Source organism: Sander lucioperca, chromosome 6 (genome assembly GCF_008315115.2).
Source record: "Sander lucioperca isolate FBNREF2018 chromosome 6, SLUC_FBN_1.2, whole genome shotgun sequence".
Classification (NCBI taxonomy): domain Eukaryota; kingdom Metazoa; phylum Chordata; class Actinopteri; order Perciformes; family Percidae; genus Sander; species Sander lucioperca.
This window is the reverse complement of record NC_050178.1, coordinates 13,915,650-13,942,392: the sequence shown is the minus strand read 5'-3', so window position 1 is coordinate 13,942,392 and position 26,743 is coordinate 13,915,650. Positions and strand designations below refer to the sequence as shown.

Sequence of the window (26,743 nt, the reverse complement as noted above, 5' to 3'; positions counted from 1 at the left end):
TGTAGCTCCTTTGTGGCGAATGCTATCTGTGAAAGGTTTTGAACAACTCACTTTAGAAGTTGTTGTTTACGCTCTCCACCATCTTGTCAGTCAAAAAGAGTCGATCTCCTAAAGCTTAGTTCCATATAAATGCACGGATAATTTGTTGTTTTGTCGTTAGCGAAAAACAATATTGATGGAGTCCGTTCATTCGCATTCGGAGACGACACTTTTTGACTGACAAGATGGCGGAGAGTATAAACAACAACTGCTAACGTGAGTTGTTCAAAACTTTTCTTTTTAGTAAACTCTGTGTACACAAACAATGTTCTCAATGCTCAAGTTCATGTGTAGAGCCCCTGGTCATACTTCAAGCAAAGTTTCATGTTGTGTCGAGCCTTCTTAGTGTTTTAAAAATAGTGATTTTGATGCTCTCATAGTAGTGCCCCTAGCACTCCCATTCAAAAGGCCATTTGACCGAAAATGAGAATACGGTAAATCTTAAAAGTGGCGTTTCCATCCTAATTATGCTTTTAAACGAAGGTTTGACTGGGGTATATTCACAAAAAAACCCTAGGTTGCATTTTGGCAAGAGTTACGCTTTCAGAGTCCACTGTCCAACATTTTCAGCACACAGTGTTTTCATCATGAATGGACTTCAAATCTTATCAGCACATTCTTGCTTACTCTGAAGTTCTGGAAACTAGCCTCACAAACAGGACAAGTACCTGCACATCTAAACCTTCAAGCAGCACGAACGTGTAACCACGGCAAAATCAAACTGGTATCCACTCAAAAATAATAGTGCAAGCTTGCCGATCCAGCAAGAATAATAAGTGGCTGAGCGTTCCCGCCCCCAGTTGGTTCTACCTCCCTGGCAGGCTTGTCAAATGAGGGATGACACTAATCAGGTTAAAGTGAGATGGGCTATGGGAATTTCTGTGTTCTTTGATCAGAGTAATGACATTGTTTCTAATCAGCTTGATACCCCAATGTTTCCCCGCTTGCCTTCACCTTCCTTGTCCCACTTTTCCAAACACCCTACTTCTCATTTTAGGATCAAGTCTGCATTAACTCTGCCGTTGTTTTTCTCTTCTTCTATGCTAGAATTTGTAGCAAGAGTGTCAGTGATGGGGGAACTTGAAATACATCGGTTTCAGAGTACATCAACAATCTGGTGACCCATGATTTTTGCTTCTTAATGTGGTCAATACAACTGAGCAGAGTGTGCCATCATGGCTATTCTCCCACGCTTCCTCTCACTGCGTCCAGAGCAATGTAATTAATGCTGGCAGAGCATTTACTGTTTGGGAAGTTTTTTTTGTTTTTTTTTTGCTTCTCTCGAGCTGAGAGCAGAAATCTGTCCAGGGCACGACTCCAGATATCTATTTCTAAATAAGTAGTGATGACTTAGTCAGGAAACAGTATTTGTACTGGATATCGGGCAGGCAGAGAGAGAGAGAGAGAGAGGGGTTTAAATTGAAAACAGGAGGGGAGGTACAGATGGACAGGTGAATGTATAGATTGTGGAGGAGACTTGGTGAGGGGGAGAGGGGCCTCGCCTCCGGCTCTGCTTACACAGAGTGACTTAACCGTGTTTTTTTTTGGGCTCCTCGCTGCAAGATAAGTCCTCCCTATCTTTTTTTTTACCCTATGCAACAGACCATTATTTGTTCTGGCTCATTCTCAAGAGCCCACAGGATCGCTCCTGTCCAGATTCTGCACGCTGATACAAATCAAACAAATGATTGCATGCAAATAAGAGTGAGCGTGGAGGAGAAGAGCTAAAGACTATATTTAGCTCATGTCACATTCACACGATGTGATTCATTCGGGGAGTAAATCCTTGGTGTCTAGCAGCAAGCAGCCACGCTTCTTTTCCAAGAAGGACATTGTATTTTTGTCTGGACCAACCACCTAGGCCTCACACAGGAGTAATGAGTGAAATCATATTGAAAACCCACCGCGACACTTTAATTGTTTGGGAATGGGAGCAATGCCACCTTAATTGAAATTGCACCAGAGGTAGGTTGGAGGTCTCCTGCTGTCTTCGTTTTCTCAGCATAGGCTTTGACAGGCTTACACAAAGGCCAAGATAAATGTTGTACATAATAAATCGAGGCTCTATTGAGTCAGACACTCAGCTTCCGCCATGTGTGAAACGCCTTGGAAAGCTCGGTATGATTTGTGGACCTTTTTCGATAACATCTAAGGTTGCTTTCTTGTTTGTTAGAAAGAAATCCTACCAAACAAGCCCCCCCCCCCCATTTAAAAAGGGACGTCTGTCCCTTTTTAAATGGGGGGGGGGCTTGGGGGGGGACCTGCAGGCGTCTTATCAATTGAAACAAGCTCCAAATTGAGCCAAAATAAAGCTCCCAGCTTTCAAAAAGCTCTGTTTGTATGCTGTTTGGATGTTTACTTATTCGTTGGCGCTGACAAAAAGCGTCTTTTTCACGTTTTCAGCGTGACCTTAGATGTGTTCATATCAATTGTTGAGTTCAATTAATTGGAAATCATATTATTTTCATTTGATCATGAACTGACTCCAGCATAAGATCAGTCACTTGATCTTGTAAACTCAAAAAAAAAAAAAAAAAACGGCCTCATTGATAAGCAACTCAGAGCCTTTGAGAAACGTACGAGAGCCTCTCTGTTCTTCGCTGATGAAAAGATCGCAGAGTTAGAAGAATTGTTTGATGTTCCGACGAGGACATTGTGAATCCATTACATAATGTGTTTCGAAATTCGAAGTGATATTAAAAAAAATGCGAGGGAGGATGACAAGGTCTGAAAGGATAATTAATTTGAACTTTTTTTGAAACCTGAATTGCTGACAGGTAGAGAATGTTTAACCAAAGACACATTATCCTCTGGCCTCCACAATTTGATTAAGACAGAGAATGCATGCTCTCTGCTCTTTCTATCTCTTTTTTTTCCTTCTGTTTCAGCAGAATAGTTTATTACCCGTGGCATTATGATTCAGCCCATTGGTACAGCTTAACACGGGGTCTTGACCTTTTCCAACCAGGTTTTTTTTCCCCCTCCCTATAGGTGGCTGGGGGAGAAGGTTCGCATGGACATATCGAGATATTTTCCCTCAACAGGCCAACGCCAAGGACTGTAAAGAGCCTGCAGGTAGGCTCCGCTGTCCGATGTTTGGATTATGTGCCAGAACCTTCTCCGACTGAGGAAGTGGAGGCTGGAGTTCACAAGGCCACGTCAGCGATCGGCGCCAACATTTGTGTCGGATTAGACGATGGACGGTGAGAGACTGAAAGCTACACAGAAAGCTACAGACACAAGAGATGAAAGAGAAATATTTTGATGATTATGGAAAGAGAAATTATTTGATGATTATGGAATGAGGTCCAATTATGACATTTGATTTATTGGAAATAATCAGAGAAAAGAAAAAGATAAAAGCACAAAAATATAGGTAGAACACAGTATGCCTCACATGTTCTGTCTGAGAAAATGAGATCCTGTATTATCCTTTGTTACGGTCCCCTGAGAACAGTATAGATTTGCTTGTCAATATTTCATCAAAGCAAGAAATTAGACTTGATACCCCCAATACAGCATCAATACTGTCACTGCTGCCAAGATTACAGTTTCATTTTCAAATCCAATAAACCTTCGGATCCCCTCTGTGTAAAGCAGAGGATATGTTTAATAGCAGTCTCCTGTCACAGTTACTGTGAACACATTGCTTTTTTTTTTTCATTATTAACTTTCAGATTTTACCATTATGTGACCACTTTTCTGTAATTTTCAATTACAGTAGTTTAGTCATTTGTATAAGAGCCTATATCATGTTAGCAGTTTTTTTTAATGCTGACTCATTCTCTTTTTAATGTAAGTATCTATCCAGGGAAAAAAGAAAAAAGACATATAGTAAAATAAAAAAACAATTTCAGCATTTTAGCACACTGGAAGCTCCACGTCAGCTCCAACGCTGCTTAACATTTTCTTCTCAGGCAGAGAAACAAACAGCGATGTGCATTTGTCATTCTGAAGATGACAATAAGACGCAGCAAAGTTGAGATGGTATTTCAAACATGAAGAAAGACAGAGTGGTTGCACATGCACAATGCTTTGCTCCAAAGTGCACTGTTAAATCAAACTGCATGAAAACGAGGCACTCTGTCATTTTAAACGACAGTCATTTATCACGTTGGCTTGTGCTGCTTTTGTTCTTCCAGCATACTGGTCTATGGCAGCGTGGACACTGCAGCACAATGCCTATTGACCCTCCATAACCCAGAGGGCTGCCCTGTGCTGTGCCTGAAGCACTCCTCTCGCTTCCTGTTTGCAGGCCTGCGGAACGGGACCATGATGGTGTATGGAAGAAGTGACAACGGTAAGGTGCTTCAAAGATTGCTTTGTTTTCAGACTGATGGCTGGAGTAGAAATAGATATGAGAAATGAGAACGTTAAATTGTCCCTGGTGCTTTGTTGGAAAAATGAGGCCAAAACAAATGCAGTGGCAGCGGTGGGCTAAAGGTTAGAGAAGCGAGCTTGTGACCGGGTTCGCCCTAAACCTCCCATGAACACACATATACGCACACACTCCTGCAAATGAAAAAAAAACACACATACGTGCAGACAGCTATGCACAAACTATACACTTTCTTTGCCCTAATTGTTGGTGTTGGAGTGTGTGAAAGACACAGAGGGGGGCACAGTGTACCTTGAGTATTTCTAGGTATAAATAGAGGGGTTCAATCCCCAGACCGACAGGATAAAAAAAAAAATCTGTCCCTCCCTCATTACCACCACTGAGGTGCCCTTGAGCAAGGCCCTTAACCTCAACCGCTCCAGTGGAGCTGCTCAGTGGCCAGCAGATCAGACTGGGGTTGTACTGGGCAGCTTCCAGGTATGAATGTGGAACTGTGTGAATGTGTTCAGGGCGTTCCTGCAAAAGAGACGCTTCCTCTCAATGAACCTTCCCTGAATAAATAAAGGTTAAAAAAAAAAATTCAAGATTCAAAACTCAGTAATAAAGACAAAATATATTTAAATTGACCACATTTTCTAAATGTTATTTTTTATAAACTTGTATGTCTTGTAGTTACAGTAAATGAGCCTTGTTATTGAGTGAGTGAATTCTACCAATGTGATACAAACACAATGAGACAAACAGCGTGCATTCATTACACACTAAATGAAATTTTTTTAAATCATTTTGTTGGTTATTCATAGATATGAGGTTATCCGATGTTTCATATCTATTTTTGCTTTTGTAGATAGGTACTGGAGCTTTTGTCTCTTAATGAAATGTGACAAGGGAAATGGACAGAGAAGTTATTTTATTGTTAATTTTAATGGGGCTTCATCAAAAATGTTTTTTTTTCCTACTGTGAAATAATTAGCAAAAATTAGTTTTACTGATTTCATGCATTATAAATTTATGATACAGCTATTTAGTAAACACCTTTTTTTGTTAAAAACAAAATGAAATAGTTTTTATTCATTTGGCTAATAAATATAAGTATTGTGTGTCATGTGGGATACCCTTCCCAGTTAACCCATTTTCCAATATAAAGGCCTAAAATGCCAAAAGAAAATAATCAAGAAAAAAAAGAATCTTTTGATGCTGTACTCCCCATTCCTACTGATTTTCAAACCCACTGTAAGTATGAAAATAACACTTCACTATGTGGTAGATGGTATACCATGTTTAGTCAGGCATTGCACATGGCCATGGGGGCTTAACACCATCTCAGCAGTGGTTTGCAGTGTTCACAGACAACGGGAGCACAATAGCTCTATCACCGGGTTCTTCTTACCTGGCCACAGTGTGTGGCTCCCTTCCTCCTGTGCTCCTCTCTCCTCCCAAGCAGAAAGGATGATTAATTACACCAAGCTGCTGCATGCCGATTAAATATTACCATTCATGCTTTGTAAAAAAAAAAAAAAAAAAAAAAAAAGGGCAGGAGGAAAGCTCTGGAGGATGCCATGATGTTGTGTATTCGGCACATCTGTTAAAGATTTATGCCCTTGACTAGCATTCTACTGTCTAAAAACAAGTCTGAAGCAGATAGGGAATGCCAAAGCTTCAGTCGAGACTTGTATCAAAAGACGTATAGATACACCCAACACATTGTTCCTTAGTGAATAATGTACTGCAGTGAGATATGCACATAAGACATCATGTCAAATGACAATTTAATATTTTAAGTTTTTTGGTACGAAAAAGTCTGGTCCCCCGCTGCGTTAAAGAGGGAGACGCAGTTGTCTGTCTTAGCGCAGGGGTCCAGATGGACATTTACAAGAGTGAATTTTGAAAAGGTGGGAAAATGACCTTTATAACATGCCAAGCAATTAACTGTAGAAGTCAGAAGGCATTGTTAAGCTATTCTGCAATGAAAGGCAGAAATAAACAACTCAAAATGTTAATTAAATGGCTGGGTGCACTCCGTTCTCTAATTTTGCTTCATTAACGCACAGCAAAGGAAATGCTTATGTAATTCACTTTGTAATGTGTTTCTGGACTCAAAAGGAAAAAGGTCTGCTTCATTTTCACACTGATGAAGCAAAAAGAGAGAGCGATACAGCGAGAGAGAGAGAAAGAGAGAGAGAGAGAGAGGAACTAAGTGGAAAGTAGATTAAAGTGTACACCACCACTTGCATGTGGGTGGCAAAGGTGCAAACATTGTGCTGCACAGTGGCAAATGGACAAATGGAAGTCACAGTCTTTATTTGGTCGACCTGTTCTTCACACTCTGTCACATGGCTGTTTTTTCATTCCAGTGAAAGAAAACAAGCCTCCACTGTGAGCCCTCTGCGCCAGTATTTGCTCAACAACGTTAAATAGCTTTAAGAGAATTTTGAAAGCAAACACCAATCTTACTTGCTGTGAAAAGTTGCAAGAATTGAAGTTAATTGCCTCGCTCAGTGTGACAGTGTACAAATAGAAGGGGGGCATGTGTTCAGAGTTTATTAATACAACTTGTAGGCTACCTGTGATAATAGCCAGTCATTTTAAGGGTTTCTTCACATCACATGTGATATATTGGTTGTAGTTTTGAGCTGTGTTTTTATTTATTTATTTAAAAAAACATTTTTTTTTTTACTCCAGATGATTTTTGGGACCCAGACTCCCGGAGATGTGTGAGCATGGGCTCAGAACCGGTGCGGACACTGTTAGTGTTAGACGACTCAGTGTGGGCAAGCTGCGGGAACTCTGTCACAGTCATGGACATCTCCAGCCTCACCACTCAGGTAAATGACCTAATCCTTGCTTTAAAAAAAACGATTTTCATCAAAGAACAACTGCTTCCATCTGAGCAAATTGTCAGCATTTTGCATTATTTAAATGGATATTCCTCCTCGAAGGGGAACAGAACGAGCAGAACAGAACAGTTGAAGTGATTGTTGATACATGTACAGGGCTCTTCACTCTGCATATTCTTAGCCCAGGGCTATTCTTAGCCCCTTTTCACACACACATTGTTAGCCAAGGGTTTACTTAAGCCCAGGGCTATACAATTCACACTGCACTTCTACTAGCCCGGGGTTAAATGTTCTTTGGAACACATGACTCTTTGCTAGAATGACAACGTGACTGACTACTCTTTAACAGCAAGCAGCAAGGGTAAAATTGTCACCATTAGCAGGACTTTTTCTGTGAGAAGCCGTCACGCTGACGCTTTTAATCATCTCCTCTACGGGAAAACAAGGCTGCACTGCACTTTGCTTTTAGCTAGATTGAGAATTCAAATTAGCCTGACATGGGTTGAAAGCTACTGGCAGGCTTGAGTACATCACCCAAATCTGTACCGTTAGTAACGTTGACTCAGATGCTAACCGTTTGAAGCATGTGAACGGAGAATGCCTAAACTATTACCAGTGATGTGACGAAGAAGTCGTGCAGTTGGACAACAAAAATGTGATGCAAATTCCATTTCACACTGGCAACTTTTTCAGTTGATTTTCAGATGATAGCCCCTAGGTTTGTGGGGAGCAGGGCCACCAAGCCCTGAGCTAAAGTCGGGGATAGCCTGCTTGGAATGCGCCAGTGTAAATGCTTTCTTAGCCTGGAGCTAACAGCTCCCATAGCCTGGGGCTAAGTGCAATGTGAAGAGACCTATACTGTTGCTCCATCAATTCAACACTACTCAAATGCACTGCTTTTTCTTTTAATTAACATAGGCTCATCTGATTATTATAATGGTGTATGGTCACCCTTTTTGGCACCATTGTCCTGAAGTATGTAAGGGAAAACATTATTTTGAGGTGTTCTGAATGTCTTATTTAATATGTACAGTATATGGGCCCTATTTTAACGATCTAAGCGCACGGCGTGAAGCACCGGGCGCAGGTGTGTTTAGAGCGTGTATGAATCCACTTTTGCTAATTTAACGGCGGAAAAAAGGGTCAGTGTGCCAGGCGCATGGTTCAAAAGGGTTGTACTTAGTGTCTTAATTAATTCATAGGTGTGTTTTGGGCGTAACATGCAATAAACCAATCAGAGTGTCATCTCCCATTCCCTTTAAAAGCCAGGTGCTTTGTACCTTGGAGCATTGCTAACATGATGGCGGATTTGCTAAGCAGGAAGGAGAGCTTTTCAGGCGAAGAAATTGACCTGCTCGTGCGTGAAGTGAAAGTGCGCGAGCAGATCATACATGGCACGAGCACTGTGCCACCAAAACTCCACGAGGTGAAGCAGGCGTTAAAATAACAAAAGAAATGCTGCGTTATTGACTTTAGACCAGGTTTTTGTTGGTCAATGGCGCGATCACTTCCCGCTGCCTCAAGAAGGCAATACGCCAAGAATTCACCTGAACACACCTCCCTGTAAGACCAGCACGCCCATGGGCGCACAGATGGGCGTAGGTACATTTGCTATTTAAACGACGTGGGCGCTGGACGGGAAATTGACAACTGCGTCGGGCTTACACTAGCAAAGACACTTGCGTCGGGCTTTGTGCTGCGCCGGGTGCAAGATAGGGCCCTGTATTTTCTGTTTACAGTTGTCATAACAATCAGTCTGGTGCAACCCTTTACAATGGTTCTTTTATTTTTCTGTTCTGTTTTTGCATTGTTTGGGAACTTTGTCTATATCTATTAGATATTGAAACCCATGTTTTCTGTTAATTTTCTGTTTGTGTATATAGTATTTTTTGGACAGTTTTTAAATAAGACTTCTTTTGCCTGAAATAACTGCAACTGGATGGAAACATGGGAAACATTGCAAACAGATACATAAATATAGGTTAAATATAATGTCCTCACATTTAAATAGTTGTTATAGAGCAAAAAAGGCTTGTATTGTAGTTTGCAAAAAAAACAAAACCTATGAAGATTATAATATTAAGCAATTTAAAATCTCTTGTTTGAAAGGATTGTCTAACCAGTTAAATAATGAGCTTCAAGAAAATCTGTTCTATTTCTTCCATCCCTGCTGATAAATATTCTCAGTCTTCACTAAAACAATGGTTTGAAGACCTAAATGGATGAATTGAGAAGTGAAACTGCGAGACAAGGTGCTTTATTTGTTTGTTCAGTTGTTTTTGCATTTGAGGAAATATTCCTCTCTTTTCATTTTCTGATAAAGATGTATGCACACAGCCTTAGAGAGCCAGCATTGTAATCTGCGATGTCATCAAGATTTACTGCCGGGTGCTGCTGAATGGACAACGAATCAAACTCTTTGTAGATTCATACAATGTTTTGTTAGAGCTCTCACACACAAATAAGCTTCATTTAGCTGGAGCACTCTGAGCTCTGAGTTGTGGTACGGGAATGTACAGGCGTTATCTCCACAAAATCATCCTGTGTGTTGTCTCTGTCATGCTTTCCATTTCAGTGTAGTCATTCTCCAAGGTGTTCATCCACATGGTGTGTCATTAGAGCTGTGCAGGGGCGCCGCCGCCTTCTCCGGCTGTGGTAGACAATAATGAATGACAGAAAACAAACTCTTTTGGGTAATGTTAATGGGAGTGTGCGGAGCATGTGTGCTAATCAAACAAGTTTACATATATGTACACATATGTATAGCGAATTTGAACAACCAGACAAACTAAAACACTAATATTAAACAAAATGAATGCCTTATCACCCATGTCATATTTTTCCATTTTCAATGTAAATGAGCTCCATTTCCAGGAAAAAAACAAAGGAGGTTGACCTCATGCCAAATACAAAATAAGCAGATAAACAACATTCATCGAAGTAGCAAACAGTTGTTAAATCATGTAAATGACAAATTACATGCATTTACATGTTTTTTTCTCTTAAAAGTTGCAAGAAATAAGAAGAAGCAGCTGCCAAATGTGAACATTCAATACAGCCCCAGCTACTTACTGAGTCTGCCTCAGGATCCTTATAATCGGGAGAGAGCTGAGCAAGGGATGTCTCCTTTTATTCCTTCACCTCCTTTCCCTAGCCCAATCCTCCAGTGATAGCGGCTTAATCAGCTGAATGACCACGCAGTGGAGCCACAGTTCTGGTTCACTGTATCTCCCACAGAGCCTAACAGGTCAGCTCTGGTTACTTCTTTGCTAACCTTGTCTTCCTCACTAATATGTACTCAAGAGGGCTGCGGTGCATTTCCAGGATCTGGAGAAGCAGTACTTTGGCACCTGTAGCAAAGCTAGAGGGTTGTTTTCCCCTGCAGATGTTCACCACTTTGTCAGATTTGCTGCACTTTTAAATCATTTATCCGCGACTTTGCTTGAGACCGTAGCCCGTCTCATTTGACCGTGCAGATCGTTTTTTTTGGGTAAACATACTTAATATGTGGTTGAAATCACCTGCAACAGAAGCCCAAAGGATCATCGCCACTTAAAAATGTGTGTGTGTACTCTCAGCTTTGTACTATTTGGGTATGTACACTCCTATCCAGTGGGGATACATGGAAATAATAGTGCTGACAAAACCTCAGCAATAGAATCGCTGCGAGGAAGGAGATAGATGAAGATGTCCTCACAATGACAATGCTAAGATGCTGATGTTTGGCTGGTTTAATGTTTACCATGTTCACCATCTTAGTTTTGCGTGTAATGCTAACATTTGGTAATTAGTTCTAAACACAGCGCAGATTTAATTATTTTTGCAAGTATTTGGTCATAAAGAAAAGTGTTGGATAAAACCACTTTTACCTAATGATGGTACAAGATCAGGGAAAGTTTATTACATTTAATCATGAATGTTGGTACCATATTTCATGGCAATCCATTCACTAGTTGTTGAGATCCTCGCTAATGGTAGCTCTAATTTGTCCCACGGATGTATTTAGAGCAAGTCAGTCAGTCCCAGTGGCCAAAAGATGTACCGCAACAAAAAAAACATCCCGGAGCCCAAAACGCACTATCACCACTTGTTTTCTCCCAATTGTTTGTTTTCACTTACAATTACTACAGGCATGTTCTGAGCACACCTTGCTACCAGAGGACCCTGTTTACAGTAAACTGTAGTCTATATCCTCAACGTTCCACTTCCGGGATTGCTCTGGTGCCACAGGAAATTCCGCCGGATGCATGTTTTTTTTCGCAGATGTCAGTTTAATTCGCTTTCTTTGTGTTGGAATTCTAAACTCCGGTGGATTCTGTGGATTTATGAGCACTGTAGTGACTATGTCCTCTACTTAGCTGCTACTGGTTGCTAATTTCGATTATTGTTTCTAACATGTACTCAGACAAAACGATATCCAGTCCTTTCCAGTAGTTTGCATTTTGAGTCGTTCATTTTCTGCGTCCTTACAGCGTTCACTTACAATAAATAATAAGTCATATAAAGTCCCATAAAAAACATAATCCGAGCACAGTTAAAAACTGTTTGCTCCTCTTCTTCAATTAACAACACCACTTTTTGACATGTGGAAAAAAAAAAGTGAATATCAATTTAAACAGATTCGCTCCTACCAAAAAAAACTGGGTACAAAAAAGTAATATTGCAAAGTGACAAACCCTATTTACATTCCCATCAGGCCAACTAAAGGGGCTCGGTAGTTGCAGGATTCATGGCAGGATTCCCTTGGATTTTTGAAACAACTTAATTATGGGAGGAAATAAGGAAAACCTCAACCAATCAAAATATATTTTTTATTTTGTTTCTCAGTTGGGGCTGATCTGAATCTGACAATAATGTAGTGCTTTGTTTGACTGATTAATTTTTTTTAGAGATTATTTTTTTGGGCTTTTTTTTGCATTTTTATTACAGTAGATAGTACAACCGAAGACAGACTGGAATGGGGGAGAGTGAGTCGGAATCGATTTCTTTTTACATGCTTTTACAAATCACTTCAGTTCAAACCGACCAACAGTCATGATTTTAGGCACATCTCAGCTTTGTTTGAGTTTCTAAATGCTAATCTCAGCATTATTTCAGAGCTTCACAAAATCCATCACTCTGTCGAGGTCTGAGTCGTAACCAAACTTTAACAAAGTAGGACATACAGGCCTTGATAAATACTACCTGGCAGGCCTTGTTCCGTCCTCCTCCCATTACTTATTTCTTTTTCTATCTGCTGTCTCCTATCACTCACACGTCCGCTCGACTCACTCGCCATAAGTCTGAGAGGAGACGTGGACTCAGCGCTCGGGAAAGGACAAAGACACCTTGTCACCTGCCGTAATGAAGGACTAATGAGCTGTTCAGAGCAGCTGTAGTGTTTGTGTCTTTAGCGCTGCTGTTATTTTCCATTGCTGGTGGAGGGATGCTGCTGTTAGTGTGACACTGCCGAGTTAAGTGTAAAGGGCACATTACTACTGTCAAGCTTCACCGACCACCTCATCTCTGTAAGCAGCGCTGGGTTCAGCAGACTAATACCAGGTTGTTGGATGGGGGCAAGCGTTGCACAGTACAGCTTGTACTTATCCGGTATTTGACACAGAGCTACAAGCGTTTAACATGTTTGGCCGAGCTCCGTGATAAAACATTTGTAGAATTCTATTTGGCAATATTGGCATGTGAATTGATATTTGTGTAAAAAAAAATGTTTTCTTACAAATGTTAAAGCTATAGTGCGCGACTTTTATATTAATGAACGTCCGTTACATTCAAGCCATTGCCAAATGATTTGACACAAAGCTAAGTAAGCCTATCAGCTCCACACAACTCTCTGTATTTTGTTGTATGGCTATGCTTACAAAATGGTGTAGTCTGGCGTTATTCGTGCGCAGCAGCTCGAGTGATGCGTTTTACGCCAACGCTGAGAAAGGACAACGGCAACGATCAACAATCAGCTTTGGAGACAAAGAGGACATCAAAATTACAAGATAATTACCTCTTCTGAAGAGTCCATGTTTTTTTTTTTTTTTCAATCCTCCGTGTCCTCCTTGATTTGACGGGTTATATGCTACTTAGTCTCGCTTTGCCTCCTGTGGAGGAAGCCAGACCTTCCTCCACAGCGACGCGGAGGAGGGTCTGGCTAGTCCACACAGCATTCTGGGATGGGAGAAAAACATGCTCTGGTTTATTGGCATTTCTTTAAACCAATCACAATCGTCATGGGCGGCGCTAGGCGCCGAGCGGAGTCACGTTGCATCTGCAAAATAGCCTCGGGAAGGAACTTGTTTTGTGTACGTTCAAAAGTTGTTTTAGTCGTGCAACAGAAAACTCAGATTGGACAGATAGTCTAGCTAGCTGTCTGGATTTACCCTGCAGAGATCTGAGGAGCAGTTAATCATAGTCCTCATAAATCCACCAGAGTTTAAAATTCCAACACAAAGAAAGCAGAAGGTAACGGACATCTGGCTGAAAAGAGTGAAAGCCTGCCGTTTTCCGGCGGCAACAGAGCAAGAGTGGAACGTCGTGGATGTAGACCATACGCTACTAGCAACTGTGTGGAGGAGGGGTGGGGGGGGGGTGCGTGACCACTGAAGGCTTGCGTCACGTGGATGCGCCGACAGTGTTGTTGTCATCACTCAGAATACCTCATCGGGGCGACAGAAACTACGCACCATAGCTTTAAATCATTGATCTAAATGCATTTTCAGGCACTTGTTGAGATTCCTGTGTATCCCAGTCTAATATACATGTAGCTTCCCAGAGTGCCTTCCAGGTGGTTTCAAACATATGGTAAGCAAGATGTTATCCAACACTTGCAGCGTGTCAGCCATTGATTCGCTGGAATTCCCGATTAGAGCCATCACGCTTGATAACGATTAATTATAGTCATAATTAACGATGAGTGATAATTATTCAGCGTATATACCGCACAGTATGACTTTGTTTTCCTTTACAAACTTGTCAACGTATTTGAATTGCAATGGGTTATTGAAGGTGAAATGTGCCTTTTTATTACGGATATCAAAGTTCTTGATGGCTGCACTTGAAAAACCAAGAGATGCATTGCATATCCGTTTCCCTGGCGGAGCAGGCGCCCACTGCTGAGGAGTCAATTAAAAGAGAAAACACATCAAAGGCTTCTCTCCTTTTCCCTAATTTCAAACAAAGGAGGACCCACTGGCAAGGGCACACAAACAGGTGGTAATCCCTGTCCGCCGGTGGGGGCGTGCATTCCCATCTTTTCTCAGCCGCTCTCACTGACTAATTGCCCAGCCTCATGCACTTTATGCATCGAGAGTGATATGAGTTCCAAGATGATGCCCAAACCAACCCTTGTCACGCCTTGGACCGCAGGGCGCCATGTGTTGCCATGATAAGGCTCATTGCATTTATTTCAAGCTACTCATTAAGACTATGTGCCTGAAACTCTCCTTTTCCATTGTGCTCTTCAAAAGATAGAAGCCAGGGGAATGATGCAAATACAAGTCCCGTGTGTCAGTGACTCTGTAAATTACAAAATTAGGAGGCACAGTTAGACTTTATTCACAGAGAAGCAAGTGTAAAAGCAACAACTGAATTCACCGAGCGTGAAACTTTACACCGTTTAGCGTTAGCTGTCAGCATTTTAACCGTTTTTAATCCAGCTACTAGCTAGCGGTAGGCTAATGTTAGCTGCTGTCGACATAGACATATATAGATATAGAGTCTACTCTATATATGTCTATGGCTGTCGAGTATAGTGTTAACTAGCGTCACATGCAGCGGTGTTTGTGTTGCCTGTATGGTCTGTTTCAGAGCATCAGAGAGAAGCGCAGACATATCAGTGGCACCAGATTTCGGTAGTCAGGGTTGGCAGGAAGAAGATTTTTACAAGTAAATGTTCCAATTAATGATCCAGGCAGCACATTCTCGTGTCCCTCCATCATTTTACAGTCCAATGGTGGCTAGAACGGCTGGAATGGATTAATCTGCGTTATTTTTTTTAACGCGTTATTTTTTCTCAGATTAATTAATCGAAATTAACGCGTTATTTTGACAGCCCTAATATATATATATATATATATATATATATATATATTTTTTTTTTTTTTTTTGCTCTTTTGTTTTTTTTTTAATGATATAATTATTACATTTTGTATTACCGGACGATGTATGTTTTGTTAACGGTGTCTTGTAATCCCATGTGTGATGAGCCAGCTGTTTGGCATGACACAGAAATAAAAATAAATAAATAAGTAAGCTATAACAGTATTGTTGTTTCCATTACAGACGTTTGAAGTCCACCCAGACCCAATGATCAGCGTGGCACACATGGCGTGTGCCGGTGGAGGGGTGTGGATGGCGTTCTCCGAGGGTTCCTCCATCCGTCTCTTTCATACTGAAACGCTGGAGCTTCTGCAGGAAATCAACATCTCAACACGCTCAACGCTGCTGAACACTGGTACACACACACACACACACACACACACGTCACTCTCGACCTCCATATACATGAGGTCAACCTCCATCCCGCAGAGCAGCTGAAACACTTTTTTTGTGTGTGTTAAAAAAAAAAACAACAACCTACAATTGTTTTTCTTTGTGGCAATTTATTGTTTCAAAATTCGACCACAAAATGTAATTTAATTTGTACGTGTCACATCAGAGAGCACCAAATGAACACTGACGATGCTCTCCTCCCCAGAAAATGGTATTCTTGTCTTGTCCAAGTCGCTCCTTGGGGCTTGCACGCTGGGGACTGACCTGGATAAGTATCCTTCTCAGGCCTTCACAAAGCCATAATAGAGCCACGGGGTGAGAGCTAGGGATTAATAAAAAAGAAAATAAAGTCATGAAGGAGCAGTAAAATGGCAGCCTTAAAGATTTTCATACTAAGGGTTCCCATGGAAACGCTCTTGTCTTTAAACGTCCATGCTTCAGTGGTACCCATTTTACCTATTTTTCTCAACATGTACCTCTCCACTTTCCTCCCTTTTGAGGTAATATTTTCTTTTTCTTTTTGTCCCACTTTCTCCTTCCCACTCCCCGTTTCATCTCATCCGCTCTGCTTTAAAATCCTCTCACAGCCCGTTTTACTTCTCTCTGCAGTCCGTTTAGGATGCCACAGATGGCTTATTACTTCCTGTGTGCCTTCCTTCATGATGGATGAAATATTTATCAGCCAGTGTGGGTGTGTTTTTTTTCCCCCTTTTTTTGAGGAAAGAACTATGGTAAACAAATTAGACAGCAACAAAGCATAACCAAAACTGTCTAATGGTGATATTTGAGTACATGTGACCCAATGCCAGCTTGTCTCAAACATGTTCAGGCTGTGGCATGTGGGCCCTCAGCTCATTTAGTACATGTGAAGATCATCTTGAGCTTCAGGGGGTGGTATAAATGCATTTGGATTTAGGCAATTTCGTCCTTTTCGTTGAGTCACACCAGACTGTGATTGATGTATTTAGAGCAATACTTAAAGCTGTGGTAGCACTTCATCTCGAAAGAAAAAAAATCCAACTAGGTTTTCTCTGGTGAGTTGAGTAAAGAGCAAAGAACAAAAACAACCTTTTTCTCTTTTAGATCAAAGTTCCTTTCTCCCTTTTTTTTTTTTTTTCCAAGAGGAGACTCTTGTGGCTGTGGTATCCGGAGAAAACCGGTGACCCAGAGGTCATTTTCACCCCGCACCTGTGCTTCCCCTTGAAATATGCAGCAGACGGCCTCAAGGCTCGGCCCTGGGGGAGGTTACAGGGTGAAAAGAATAAGAGTTGCTCGGCTCATGTCTTCAGGGTCCACAAAAGGAAGAGGATCTTTGAATTAAGTTGTGATTTGTCGAGCTCACAAGAGAAAAGAGGATCCCCCGACACTTGACAACCACAGATACTGCACATGAAATACTGATAGTTTCCCTCTATCAGTGGCTCTCTGCTCCCCCAGGTTTCTCCTTGACTTATGCTAGGACATGCAGTAATGATATACCCCCTAATCCTTTCCCCTTAATGTGATTTATACTCAATAGGGAATTCCAGTTGCAGTAAACAACAGAAGTTTTCTGAGGCAGAGGGAAAGTGCTGATCTCTTCTCTACTAATGCCTTTAATAGTTCTATCCTTAGGGTGAAGAAATAATATTCTAAAATAAAGTCCTCAGTGACATATTTATCTTCGGAGACATCGTCTTTTCAAGGCAAATACCGGCTTCCATGATAAACCCACTACACACTGGAGAAAGTGTCCATTGCTGCAAAAAAAATTGGAGCTGCAAGATTGCTCGAGGTTAAACTATACCTCCTTAATCTCAAGTGCCTTTGTCATTATCCCTTTTTATCACTATTCTTAAAGACAATGCCTGGCGACCCACATCTTCCGACTTCCGATTTCATGGTTACCCGAGAGTGGGTGTTCATGAGCATCACTTTCTCACTCTAACCCTCTAAACACAGTACAGATAGACTCTTGGGCGATGTGAGCAGGTGGCAGACAGTTTCGACATAATGGCCGTTTATTTCTTTCTTTTTTTGACGTCGCCTGACTAACTGCAATTGACCCTCCAAGGTCTCCACCTGAAGGCGTCTGCTCTCTGTTTGCTGAATGTGCCCCCCTGCTCTGCCTCCACTTCTTCTTTTTCTACCCACAGCATCAGCTCTGCTCTGTGGATGATTCATCCCAGCACAGTGGAATGAAATAATGAATGACTCTGTTGAGCCACTAGTAGCAAATCGTCATAATCTGAGCATGACACAGAACAAACAGTTAAATACAGCTACCCATGTAAATGAGAATTCTCTTAGTTGCGATCACATGAGTGCTGGTGTAATTCAATTACAGTTGCCATGGATATTATGGTAAATGGTTCTATAGATAACTAGGCCACAATGGGGAGCCGAGCGCTGAGGGACCACAGAAGAAATGCAAAAATAAATCCACAACAAACAGTGTTTTTCACCCCTTTGTTAAGTGGAAACAAAAGATGTGCGTGTATAGTAAGAGTGTTCAATTATCCGTTCCCCGTCACTAATGCGGTGCTACAAAAACAGTTCCGCAATGAAAAACTAAAGTTATGTTGACGCTTGCATCATGCTCCATCGCAGGACGAATAAAATGTACCTTTATCCAAAGAAAATCACTGGCTAAGCTCCCCCCTAGGATTATCAACACACACTGTAAGGGAAAAGAAAATCACTCTAAATTACTTCATTAGTCACATTAACGGAGGAGTACAATAATCACCAATACCAACTTGCTATATCTCACAGATCTGATTAGCTACGGACCAGGATAGACAAACAAACCTACAAACATTGATACCAGCAGGTCAACCTCTTAGTGTAATTATGTGAACACAAACGTGTGTTAATACATGTACTTTTTTAAATAAGTCAGTGTTAAAGTGAATGGCACTCAAAGACACCCATTTAGTGCTTTGTTTGAAAGATGAGTCATAGACTCCCAAAGTGCGAGTATGATGAGGTAGATGCACTCTCTGCAATTGAATTATTGACCTGAAAGTCAAAACTTTAAAAAGGAATTGACAGTGCAAGTCTTTGTATGCCGATCTTTCTGATAATCTTTCTAAAAATCTAAATATGTAACCTGAAGGAATGTTGTCAAAGTGCCTTCTGGTCCAAGCCACGTTTAAGTATGTAATATCAGAACCTTTTTTAATAACTAATTAGTGATTATTATTAGTAGTAGTAGAAGTAATTATTTCTAAAACAAAGTCTAATAACATGGATATTTTAATTTATTAAAAACTGTTACTCTCTGTTATGTCTTACCAGACAAACCTGAAATCCAAAGTGAAAAACTGTTTTGACTATTATTGTTTGGTTCTGTCTCTGAAGGACTGTACACACCCTGAATAGCAATCAGTTGTTCTGGATGATTAGGCCTGTTCTCAGGTTGACGTTGGATATGTTTATCATTTTCTTAGGACACTAAATTAGGACATTTGTAAGAATCGTGAAGTTGTAAGTTGCTCTGCCATAGCAGTTCCAGCAAAAATGAACAAAAAGGTTAGGAAGATGTCAGACATGTACTAACTGAACATGCCTACACAGGCCTGAGCAGAGGTCTGATCTAATCTACCAAAATGATAGAATTATGATGTCTGTACTTAGAGCATCTTTAGGATGTCTATCTGTTCAATCTATCCAAAAAAAGCAAACGTCCCTGTATATCCATTTTGCTATTACAGTAGGAGGCGAAAACGTTTAAGCTCAATATTTTAAAAGCACTCAGATCTCAAGCAGAGACATACGCCACCGACTTCACCGATTCTCGTTTCCTACTTTGTCCTTCTATGAGAGTTTTTCTTTCAACTGGGTCAGTAGCAAGTAGACAAATCCAATTTTATTATAATAAACCCAAAGCCCTAGGTGGCTGTGCTGTGCATGTGTTAAGCTTGTCAAATACAGTTTGATCACAGAGCTTAAACCTTACCCAAAGCTAACACTGATAAGCAACAATTTTTTTTACTTTTTGTCATCATGCTAGGACTGAACAGCATGTAAAATACAGCGTTTTGGAAGAACTGGTGATAAAAATAAAAAATCAATGGGAGTTCATAATTCATAATTCACTCTTTAAAAAATAGACCATTCAGTCACAACAGTGAATTATCTATTATTCTTTCAAAAGAGCCTGTAATCTTTTGTAGTGTTGAGCTTTCTGTCATTCTATAACAGCGGTTGGTGAAGCAAACTCAAATCAATTGTCTGTCAATGTTTTCTATATTGCAGGTCAAAAGAGCATGCGAGTCACGAGTCTGCTAATTTGCCAGGGGCTGTTGTGGGTAGGCACTGCCCAAGGCTTAATTATCACTCTTCCAGTTCCCAAACTGGAGGGCATCCCCAAAATAACAGGTATGGATCAGACGGTAGGCGGCTGACTGTGATAGAACAGCCTCTTCAGAGGTCAAAAAGAAAGAACGTTTTTTTTTTTTCTTGATAGAACATCAAATTTTTTCACATTTTTCTTATGGCTCTGGGAATCAGTGCAGACAGGTCACACACAAATCATACTGTGTGTGTGTGTGTGTGTGTGTATGTATGTATGTATATATATATATATATATATATATATATATATATATATATATATATATATATATACACAGTGGTGCTCATAAGTTTATGAACACATGCTAAAGTTGACTAAAAAGAAACTGAAAGAATACTGAAATAAAACCATGCCAATCTCTAGGTGTGGTGAAGGTTATTGATTGGCATAGTTTTATTTCAGTTAGCCTAATAGCTGGTTTGATTTGCATTCAGAGATGATTTTATGAAAAGTACCCCATGTCAATCTCTAGGTATGGTGAAGGGTATGTGATGATGTGGGGCTATTTTAATCCCCAAGGCCAAGAGAACTTTATCAGGATCCATTAAATAACTGGCCTTAAAAAATAAACATCTGCCTTCCTCTATGGGAATTCAACATAGGGGTGTACTTACTTATGCCCCCTGTATTTTAAGGAAGAACATTTATTTATTTACGATACATTATTCATTCACAAAGAAAATTGGTGTCCTTAAAGATTGGATTTTTCCTAATTTTTTTAAGGCATTAACATCAATTTCCAAAAGATGATTTTTTTTTTTTTTTTATTCCTCTTTTTAGTCAACTTAGCATGGGTTCATAAACTTATGAGCACCACTGCATACTTTGTTGCAGGGTAATTTAAAAACTGCCTGCCAGCATTTTGTTAATTATGCCAAGTGAATGAGGTCGTCCCACTTGCACAAACATTACTTCATGACCATCTTATTCCAAGCTTGTTTTTTTAAATACTATGTAAACACAATCTGTGTCCTAGAAATTACATTTCCATACAACAAAACTGCATTCTCAATTACGTTTCGAGGGAAACATATTTTGTCCTGGATTACGTTTGTCTTTGACATATTACAAAAACATTTCTAATCAAAGTCTGCGTATTGAGGAGGACTTGCACCCATGCGACTGCTGTTCGTGTTCCGTGTGGAACCAAAAGTCAACGTTGACTTGTTTTACGTAACGTACTTAACTCACGTACGTAACTTAAATTGCGTAACAAACGTACTTATTTTAACCCAGCCATAATCTGTTTCTGAACCTGCCCAAAGTAGTTTTGTTTCAATTCACAACGTTAACCACGTGTTTCAAACTTCGACCAGTTCACCACGTGCGCCGGTCGCGGGAAAATACGTTTCTCTCGAAACGGAATTGACAATGTGGTTTTGTTGTGTGGGAACAACATTTTCTAGGAGACACGGTTGAAACACAACACCAACTTTAGCTACCACTGTTACAGCAGCAGAATTTGAAATAAATACAGAATGATACAGGGTTCAAGTCATTTTCAGTTCACACCATTCAAAGTGCGAATTGCATAATAATCTCCTTTAAGTGATGTAACTGACAATGACTTGTCCCTCTGGATGACATCTAAATGTCTGTGTGCCTGCCTCCTACAGGAAAGGGAATGATCTCTCTAAATGCCCATTGTGGGCCCGTGGACTTCCTGGTAGCCACCACCAGCACTCTGTCTCCTGAACTGCTGAAGAGGGATTCTGTCGTGGATGGCCCAGACTCTGCCTTCGGAGGCGAGGACCGCAGCGACACCTCCTCTCAGGAATCCCTGCAACAGTCCTACCAGGGAGAGGGCAGAGGCAAAGGACGCGGCGTCCTGCTGCAGTACAAGCTGCGCTCTACGTCGGGACTGCCCGGGCGGCCGTTAACAGCGCTGGGCGACGAGGCCTCGGACTCCTCCCTGGAGTCTTTGGAGCACAGCGTGGAAGATGGATCCATCTATGAGCTCAGCGATGACCCAGAAATGTGGGTCCGGGGACGTCCTTGCGAGAGGGACGGGGGACGCAGGGACAGGGTGATCTCTGCAGCGGTTATCTCTGGAGGCAAGGGCTTCCGTAGACTGAAGGAAGGAGCGGCAGCAGGTACTAGGACAAGTGGCGAGGGTTTAGAGAATATTCTTATGGTATGGCAGCTCCCACTGACAGTGTGATATGGAAAATATATGGCAAGGTGATGGGTATTAATAGATGTCTACCCAGCTTAGCCTTGAATCAACCGTTCCATATATTCAAGGGATTTGAATAAACACGTACTGTAGGATGTGAAGGTCTTGCCACCGTTACGGAGCTTGACATGTTATGATTTAGCCTGTGGAATGATGAAGGTAAGACGTGCTGTTTACCAGTGGTACTGTCAGCCCATAGGACGCTCTGAATGTTCAGGCTTGTGCGTCATCACCTTCCCAGCAGTGGCAGAGGCCGCCGCTAATTATTCGTGAGTGATTGTTTTGATCTGGTTCCTCGTCCTGTCTCTGTTACGATTGATATGCCTCGATTCAACCTCATCATTGCGCCGTGTGCTCTGCCACATTTATTTTACGCAAAGGACTTGTGTGTGTGTGAGTGCCCACGGACAGCACGCCTTTGAGAGGCAGGCTTTGGTGAATCTGCCATGCTCTGCAGAGTCAGTGATGGACATATTTTATTTGATCCTGTGGGAGAGATCCCATCTGTTTCCAGCTGAAAGCTGGGGACTTCCACCGCATCACAAAGCACATTAGCATCACTTTATTAGCTCTTAGCCAGCCTATCTCTCATCTCATACAATGTGAATGTGCGATACCTTCTATTGTGTCTCAAAATTGAATCTGTGCTCTCTTTAAAAAAAAAAAAAAAAAGAAAAAAAAAAAAAAGGATTTAATATTTCCTGTTTTGTTGCAGCTGTTGAAAAAACGATTTTTGGTTATGGGAAATTAGTTTCTTCCAAGAGCTTACCATGCCTTGATTGAGGAGAATCATGGTAGTACAGACTGGCTGCACAACTGTTGTTAAAAAAAAAAACTCATTTGGAAAACAAAAGTGACACGAGTCAAAGTATATATATAATTATTACAGATTTATTTTGAGGAAAAGAAACTTCTTGGTCCCACATTTTAGAGTTTTATCTTGCCCAAGTACTGTAAATGCCAGATATCTGTTTCATCATTCGCTGTCGTCCATCAGCTAGATGAAACAAATGCGCTCACAGGGTTTTAACACAGCTCACATTAGCTGGAAACGCCAGTAATGGATCAAAAGCAAAGCTCTATAAACGAATGATGAAATAAAAAGGGCTGCAGCGATCCAAACTGCTATCAGCTGTGTGTCGACAGAGGGAACCTACCTAAGAGAGACACCAGTGAGTGCACATTATCAGTAATATACATTATGATTTGATTAAAGATGGTGTATGACAATACATAGCATACGTCTGTATTTCAATTAACAGGCGCTGACGTATAGTATTTCTGATATCAGCCAGGACACTGAATCATGTAAACCTGTTCTCATCAACACTTGTTTTCATGCTAATATTTGGTAACTATTTGGAGTTTAATGCAAAGTAATATAATAATATTGTATCATCGAGATATGTTGATGCACGTAAACAACATGTCATGCCTGTTGGGTGGGAACCTCACATCTCCAGTTTTAGTGATTATCATGTCTTCAGTTGATCCGTTGAAAGATTAGATGGGTCTGTCTTTAACCTGAGAGGCTTATAAAAACTCTTTTAACCACCTTTAATGATATGAACATGCATTGCCATTTGGCTTTTTACTTTAGAAATACAACAGGAGTATGATGAATCGGAGCTGGTATGAGACGCGTTCAGTGGTACTGTGTGGAATATTGTGAATTTCTTAACTAAGCATTGGCGGGCTTGTCAAGCAGACAAATCCAAGTACTTTACAGAACATATTTTCCACAGTGTGTTGAACAACAAGTGGAGGCCATGCAAGGAGCCAAATATGAACATAGCTTTTATGGATTTTCAATAAAGCGAGCGCTGGCGAAGGTAATGGAATATAATTTTTTCTCCTCCGTTATCTTCTTCCACACATGGAATCTCACCTTATCCTTTCATCATAGAGGAAGCGTAAAGTTCATGTTTTGTATTTCCCTGAGGCACACCTGAGGTTTATTTCCCCTTGTTCTTTTCCTTCTCACAACTGAAGTTCTAAAGCGTTTAAAACATCCTGCTGTCAACCAGAGTCATACATCAAACATGTAAAGCTCAATGTCACGTCAGAAATGTAAAACTCTTAACTCGTGTGAGATTCATCGCTGCTGGAGCCACAACTCAACGCCCTAATGGTTACTATAGAGGTGCCGTAGAGTCTCACAAGCTGATCCGCTGAACATCTGAGACTTCATCACTAAAGTATAGAGACCTTTGATGGACATTGACTCATGCATTTCATTTGCTTACACTACATGTGTACAGGTATTACCCATGCACTGAATATTAATACTTATGAATGTACGTACTGTGCTACTAATCACAACCGTTACTGTACTAATGAAACGTGTTCCCTTTTGTAAAGAGGACTGCAACAGTGTTGATGTTTTAGATGAGACTGTATAAGGCACGGTGTATGCAATTTTATTTTCCTGTGGTGTTAAAGGAGAAGTCCCGTTTATTACAAAGTGGATCTTTTGGCCGTCACTTATAATAACACGTACTCCACAGGTTATTTGCTGGGATCTGGGAACATGGTGGCACTGGTAAAAACATAGGTCTGGTGAGATAAGAAACACAAACACTCAGATGATCATACAGGTTTTAAACAAATACCCTGGATAGCCGGACTTATTTAAAAAAAAATAAATAAATAAATAATAAAATAGTGGGGCACCTGGGTAGCTCACTTGGTAGAGCGTGCGCCCCATGTACAGAGGCTCAGTCCTCGCTGCATGGGCTGCTGGTTCATTTTCTGACCTGCGGCCCTTTGCTGCGTGTCATTCCCCCTCTCTCTCCCCTTTCATGTCTAAGCTGTCCAATCAAATAAAGGCCTGAAATGCCCAAAAAATTAATCTTTTAAAAAATTAAATAAAAAAAATTGTTTACCTAAATCGTCTGTTGTAAAACTGTCGGTTGCAGTCTACCAACTTTGACCTACCATACCATACCGTTTCCCTGTGCAACGAGGCATGTGTACTCTTACGATGGCTGTGTTGACCTTTAGTTTTACCGCCTGTTGTACAACTGTTGCCGTGTTTACAACCTGTGTGATCACACATCCGACTGCTCGTTTCTTAACCCGTCAGCCTTTGTTGTACTGTAGCGATATCTCCCTGATAACTTCGGTGAGTACAAAATTACAACAACTGATTGAAATGATGGCCAAACCTACAAAAGTATGGTTACAAAAGACGAGTCATAAACCGGAATTATCCTTTAAGCAAAAGTATTACACCTAAAGGGGAACTACGCCCATTTGTTTTTGAAATTCATACATGTTACTCCTATGGTCTAAGACAGTCCAAAAATAGTAGTAGACATGAACCTAAATCCAAAAACTAGAGTGCTAAAACTCAAATATGTGATGTCATCAAGTATAAAGTAGAAAATGAACTGGAAGATGTTCTAGATGACACTTAGAGCCCCTATAGTACATGGCTATATTTTCTGTTTCAAAAGTGAGAACACTACAATAGAATAAAGCTCATTTGGGTATAAAAAAAATAAATGTCTTCCATTCATTGTCCACGGAGCAGCTTCAGACTCTATACTTGATGGCATCACAAGTTTGAGACTTACTCTGGTTTCTGGCTTTGAGAGGGAGTAGCTCATAGCAGTTCACAAATATTGATCAAACTTTTCTAGGCCATTGAGATAACATATTGGAAGTCTTAATTTAGGTGGTGTTCCCCTTTAATGCTGCCACATGCATGTGGAAACAGTGCTCATTTCCTTTTGGTACAATACTTGAATGGTATGTGTCTAAACATTGTCTAACAAGCTTATGCTAAATTAAAAACACGTTTAAACTTGAGTTTGATGGGTTTTTTTATATGACTGATTTAGAATGATGTCGGTTGATGTTGTCAAAGGCACAGTAGTTTAGGTTTCAGAGATATACTTAACATCTGCAGCATTATTATGCTAATGATGTTACCCGCTTGCTACGTCTCTGAGACTCGGCAACAGAAAATCCTGTCTTTGGGGCGGCCTCTAGCTCACCCAGTGAGAGCGTTCGCCCCATGTTGGCTGAGTCCTGCAGCGGCCTGCGTTCAAATCCGACCTGCTTGCCTTTGCTGCGTGTCGTCCCCCATCTCTCTTCCCCTTTTGTGTCTATCCACTGTCACTCTATAATAAAGGGAAAAGCCCAAAAAAATAATCAAAAAATAAGAAAATCCTGTCTTTGATGTATAATTTATCTTCTCACTTTTTTTGGTGTTTGGTTATTCAAATTTCAATAAGCTAACCTCTACATCTGCTGGAAGCCAGTCCTTAGAAAAAAACAGCACAACTCTTTTTGTTGAGTAAGACTACAGAGACTGAACAGTAGGAGAAAAAAAAAGAGAAATGGACTGTTAATGTTAATTTTGTGCTTAACGGTGTTCCATCTACAAAACACTACCCTCTAGGCTTCTCATTATGAGTCACATAGTCCAGTGTATTTGTTTCTTGTTGCTTTCTCAAGATTATTGCTCACTTAAAAGTCATAAAGAACATTTATTTAATAAGTCGATTGCATGTCAGAAAAATAATCAT

General features: G+C 40.7%; 1 protein-coding gene and 1 long non-coding RNA gene across 5 annotated transcripts in view; one reads left to right on the top strand and one right to left on the bottom strand.

Moving 5' to 3' along the window:
- The window catches only part of arhgef10la (Rho guanine nucleotide exchange factor (GEF) 10-like a), a 135,951-nt gene extending 109,930 nt beyond the window's left edge, over nucleotides 1–26,021 (top strand). For all 4 annotated transcript variants that reach the window (XM_036001935.1, XM_031302032.2, XM_031302033.2 and 1 more), the window contains 6 exons: nucleotides 3,031–3,242; nucleotides 4,182–4,339; nucleotides 7,061–7,203; nucleotides 15,484–15,655; nucleotides 19,933–20,055; nucleotides 21,649–26,021. In XM_036001935.1, coding sequence (XP_035857828.1) covers nucleotides 3,031–3,242; nucleotides 4,182–4,339; nucleotides 7,061–7,203; nucleotides 15,484–15,655; nucleotides 19,933–20,055; nucleotides 21,649–22,193 — 1,353 coding nt within the window. In that variant the 3' untranslated portion in view covers nucleotides 22,194–26,021. The remainder of the gene's footprint in view (nucleotides 1–3,030; nucleotides 3,243–4,181; nucleotides 4,340–7,060; nucleotides 7,204–15,483; nucleotides 15,656–19,932; nucleotides 20,056–21,648) is intronic.
- LOC118495238 lies at nucleotides 408–26,095 on the bottom strand. Its single transcript, XR_004897557.1, has 3 exons — nucleotides 26,084–26,095; nucleotides 10,817–10,820; nucleotides 408–592 (listed from the first exon to the last, which is right to left on the bottom strand). It is a non-coding gene; the product is annotated as an uncharacterized LOC118495238 (long non-coding RNA).
- Nucleotides 26,096–26,743: the final 648 nt, after the last annotated feature.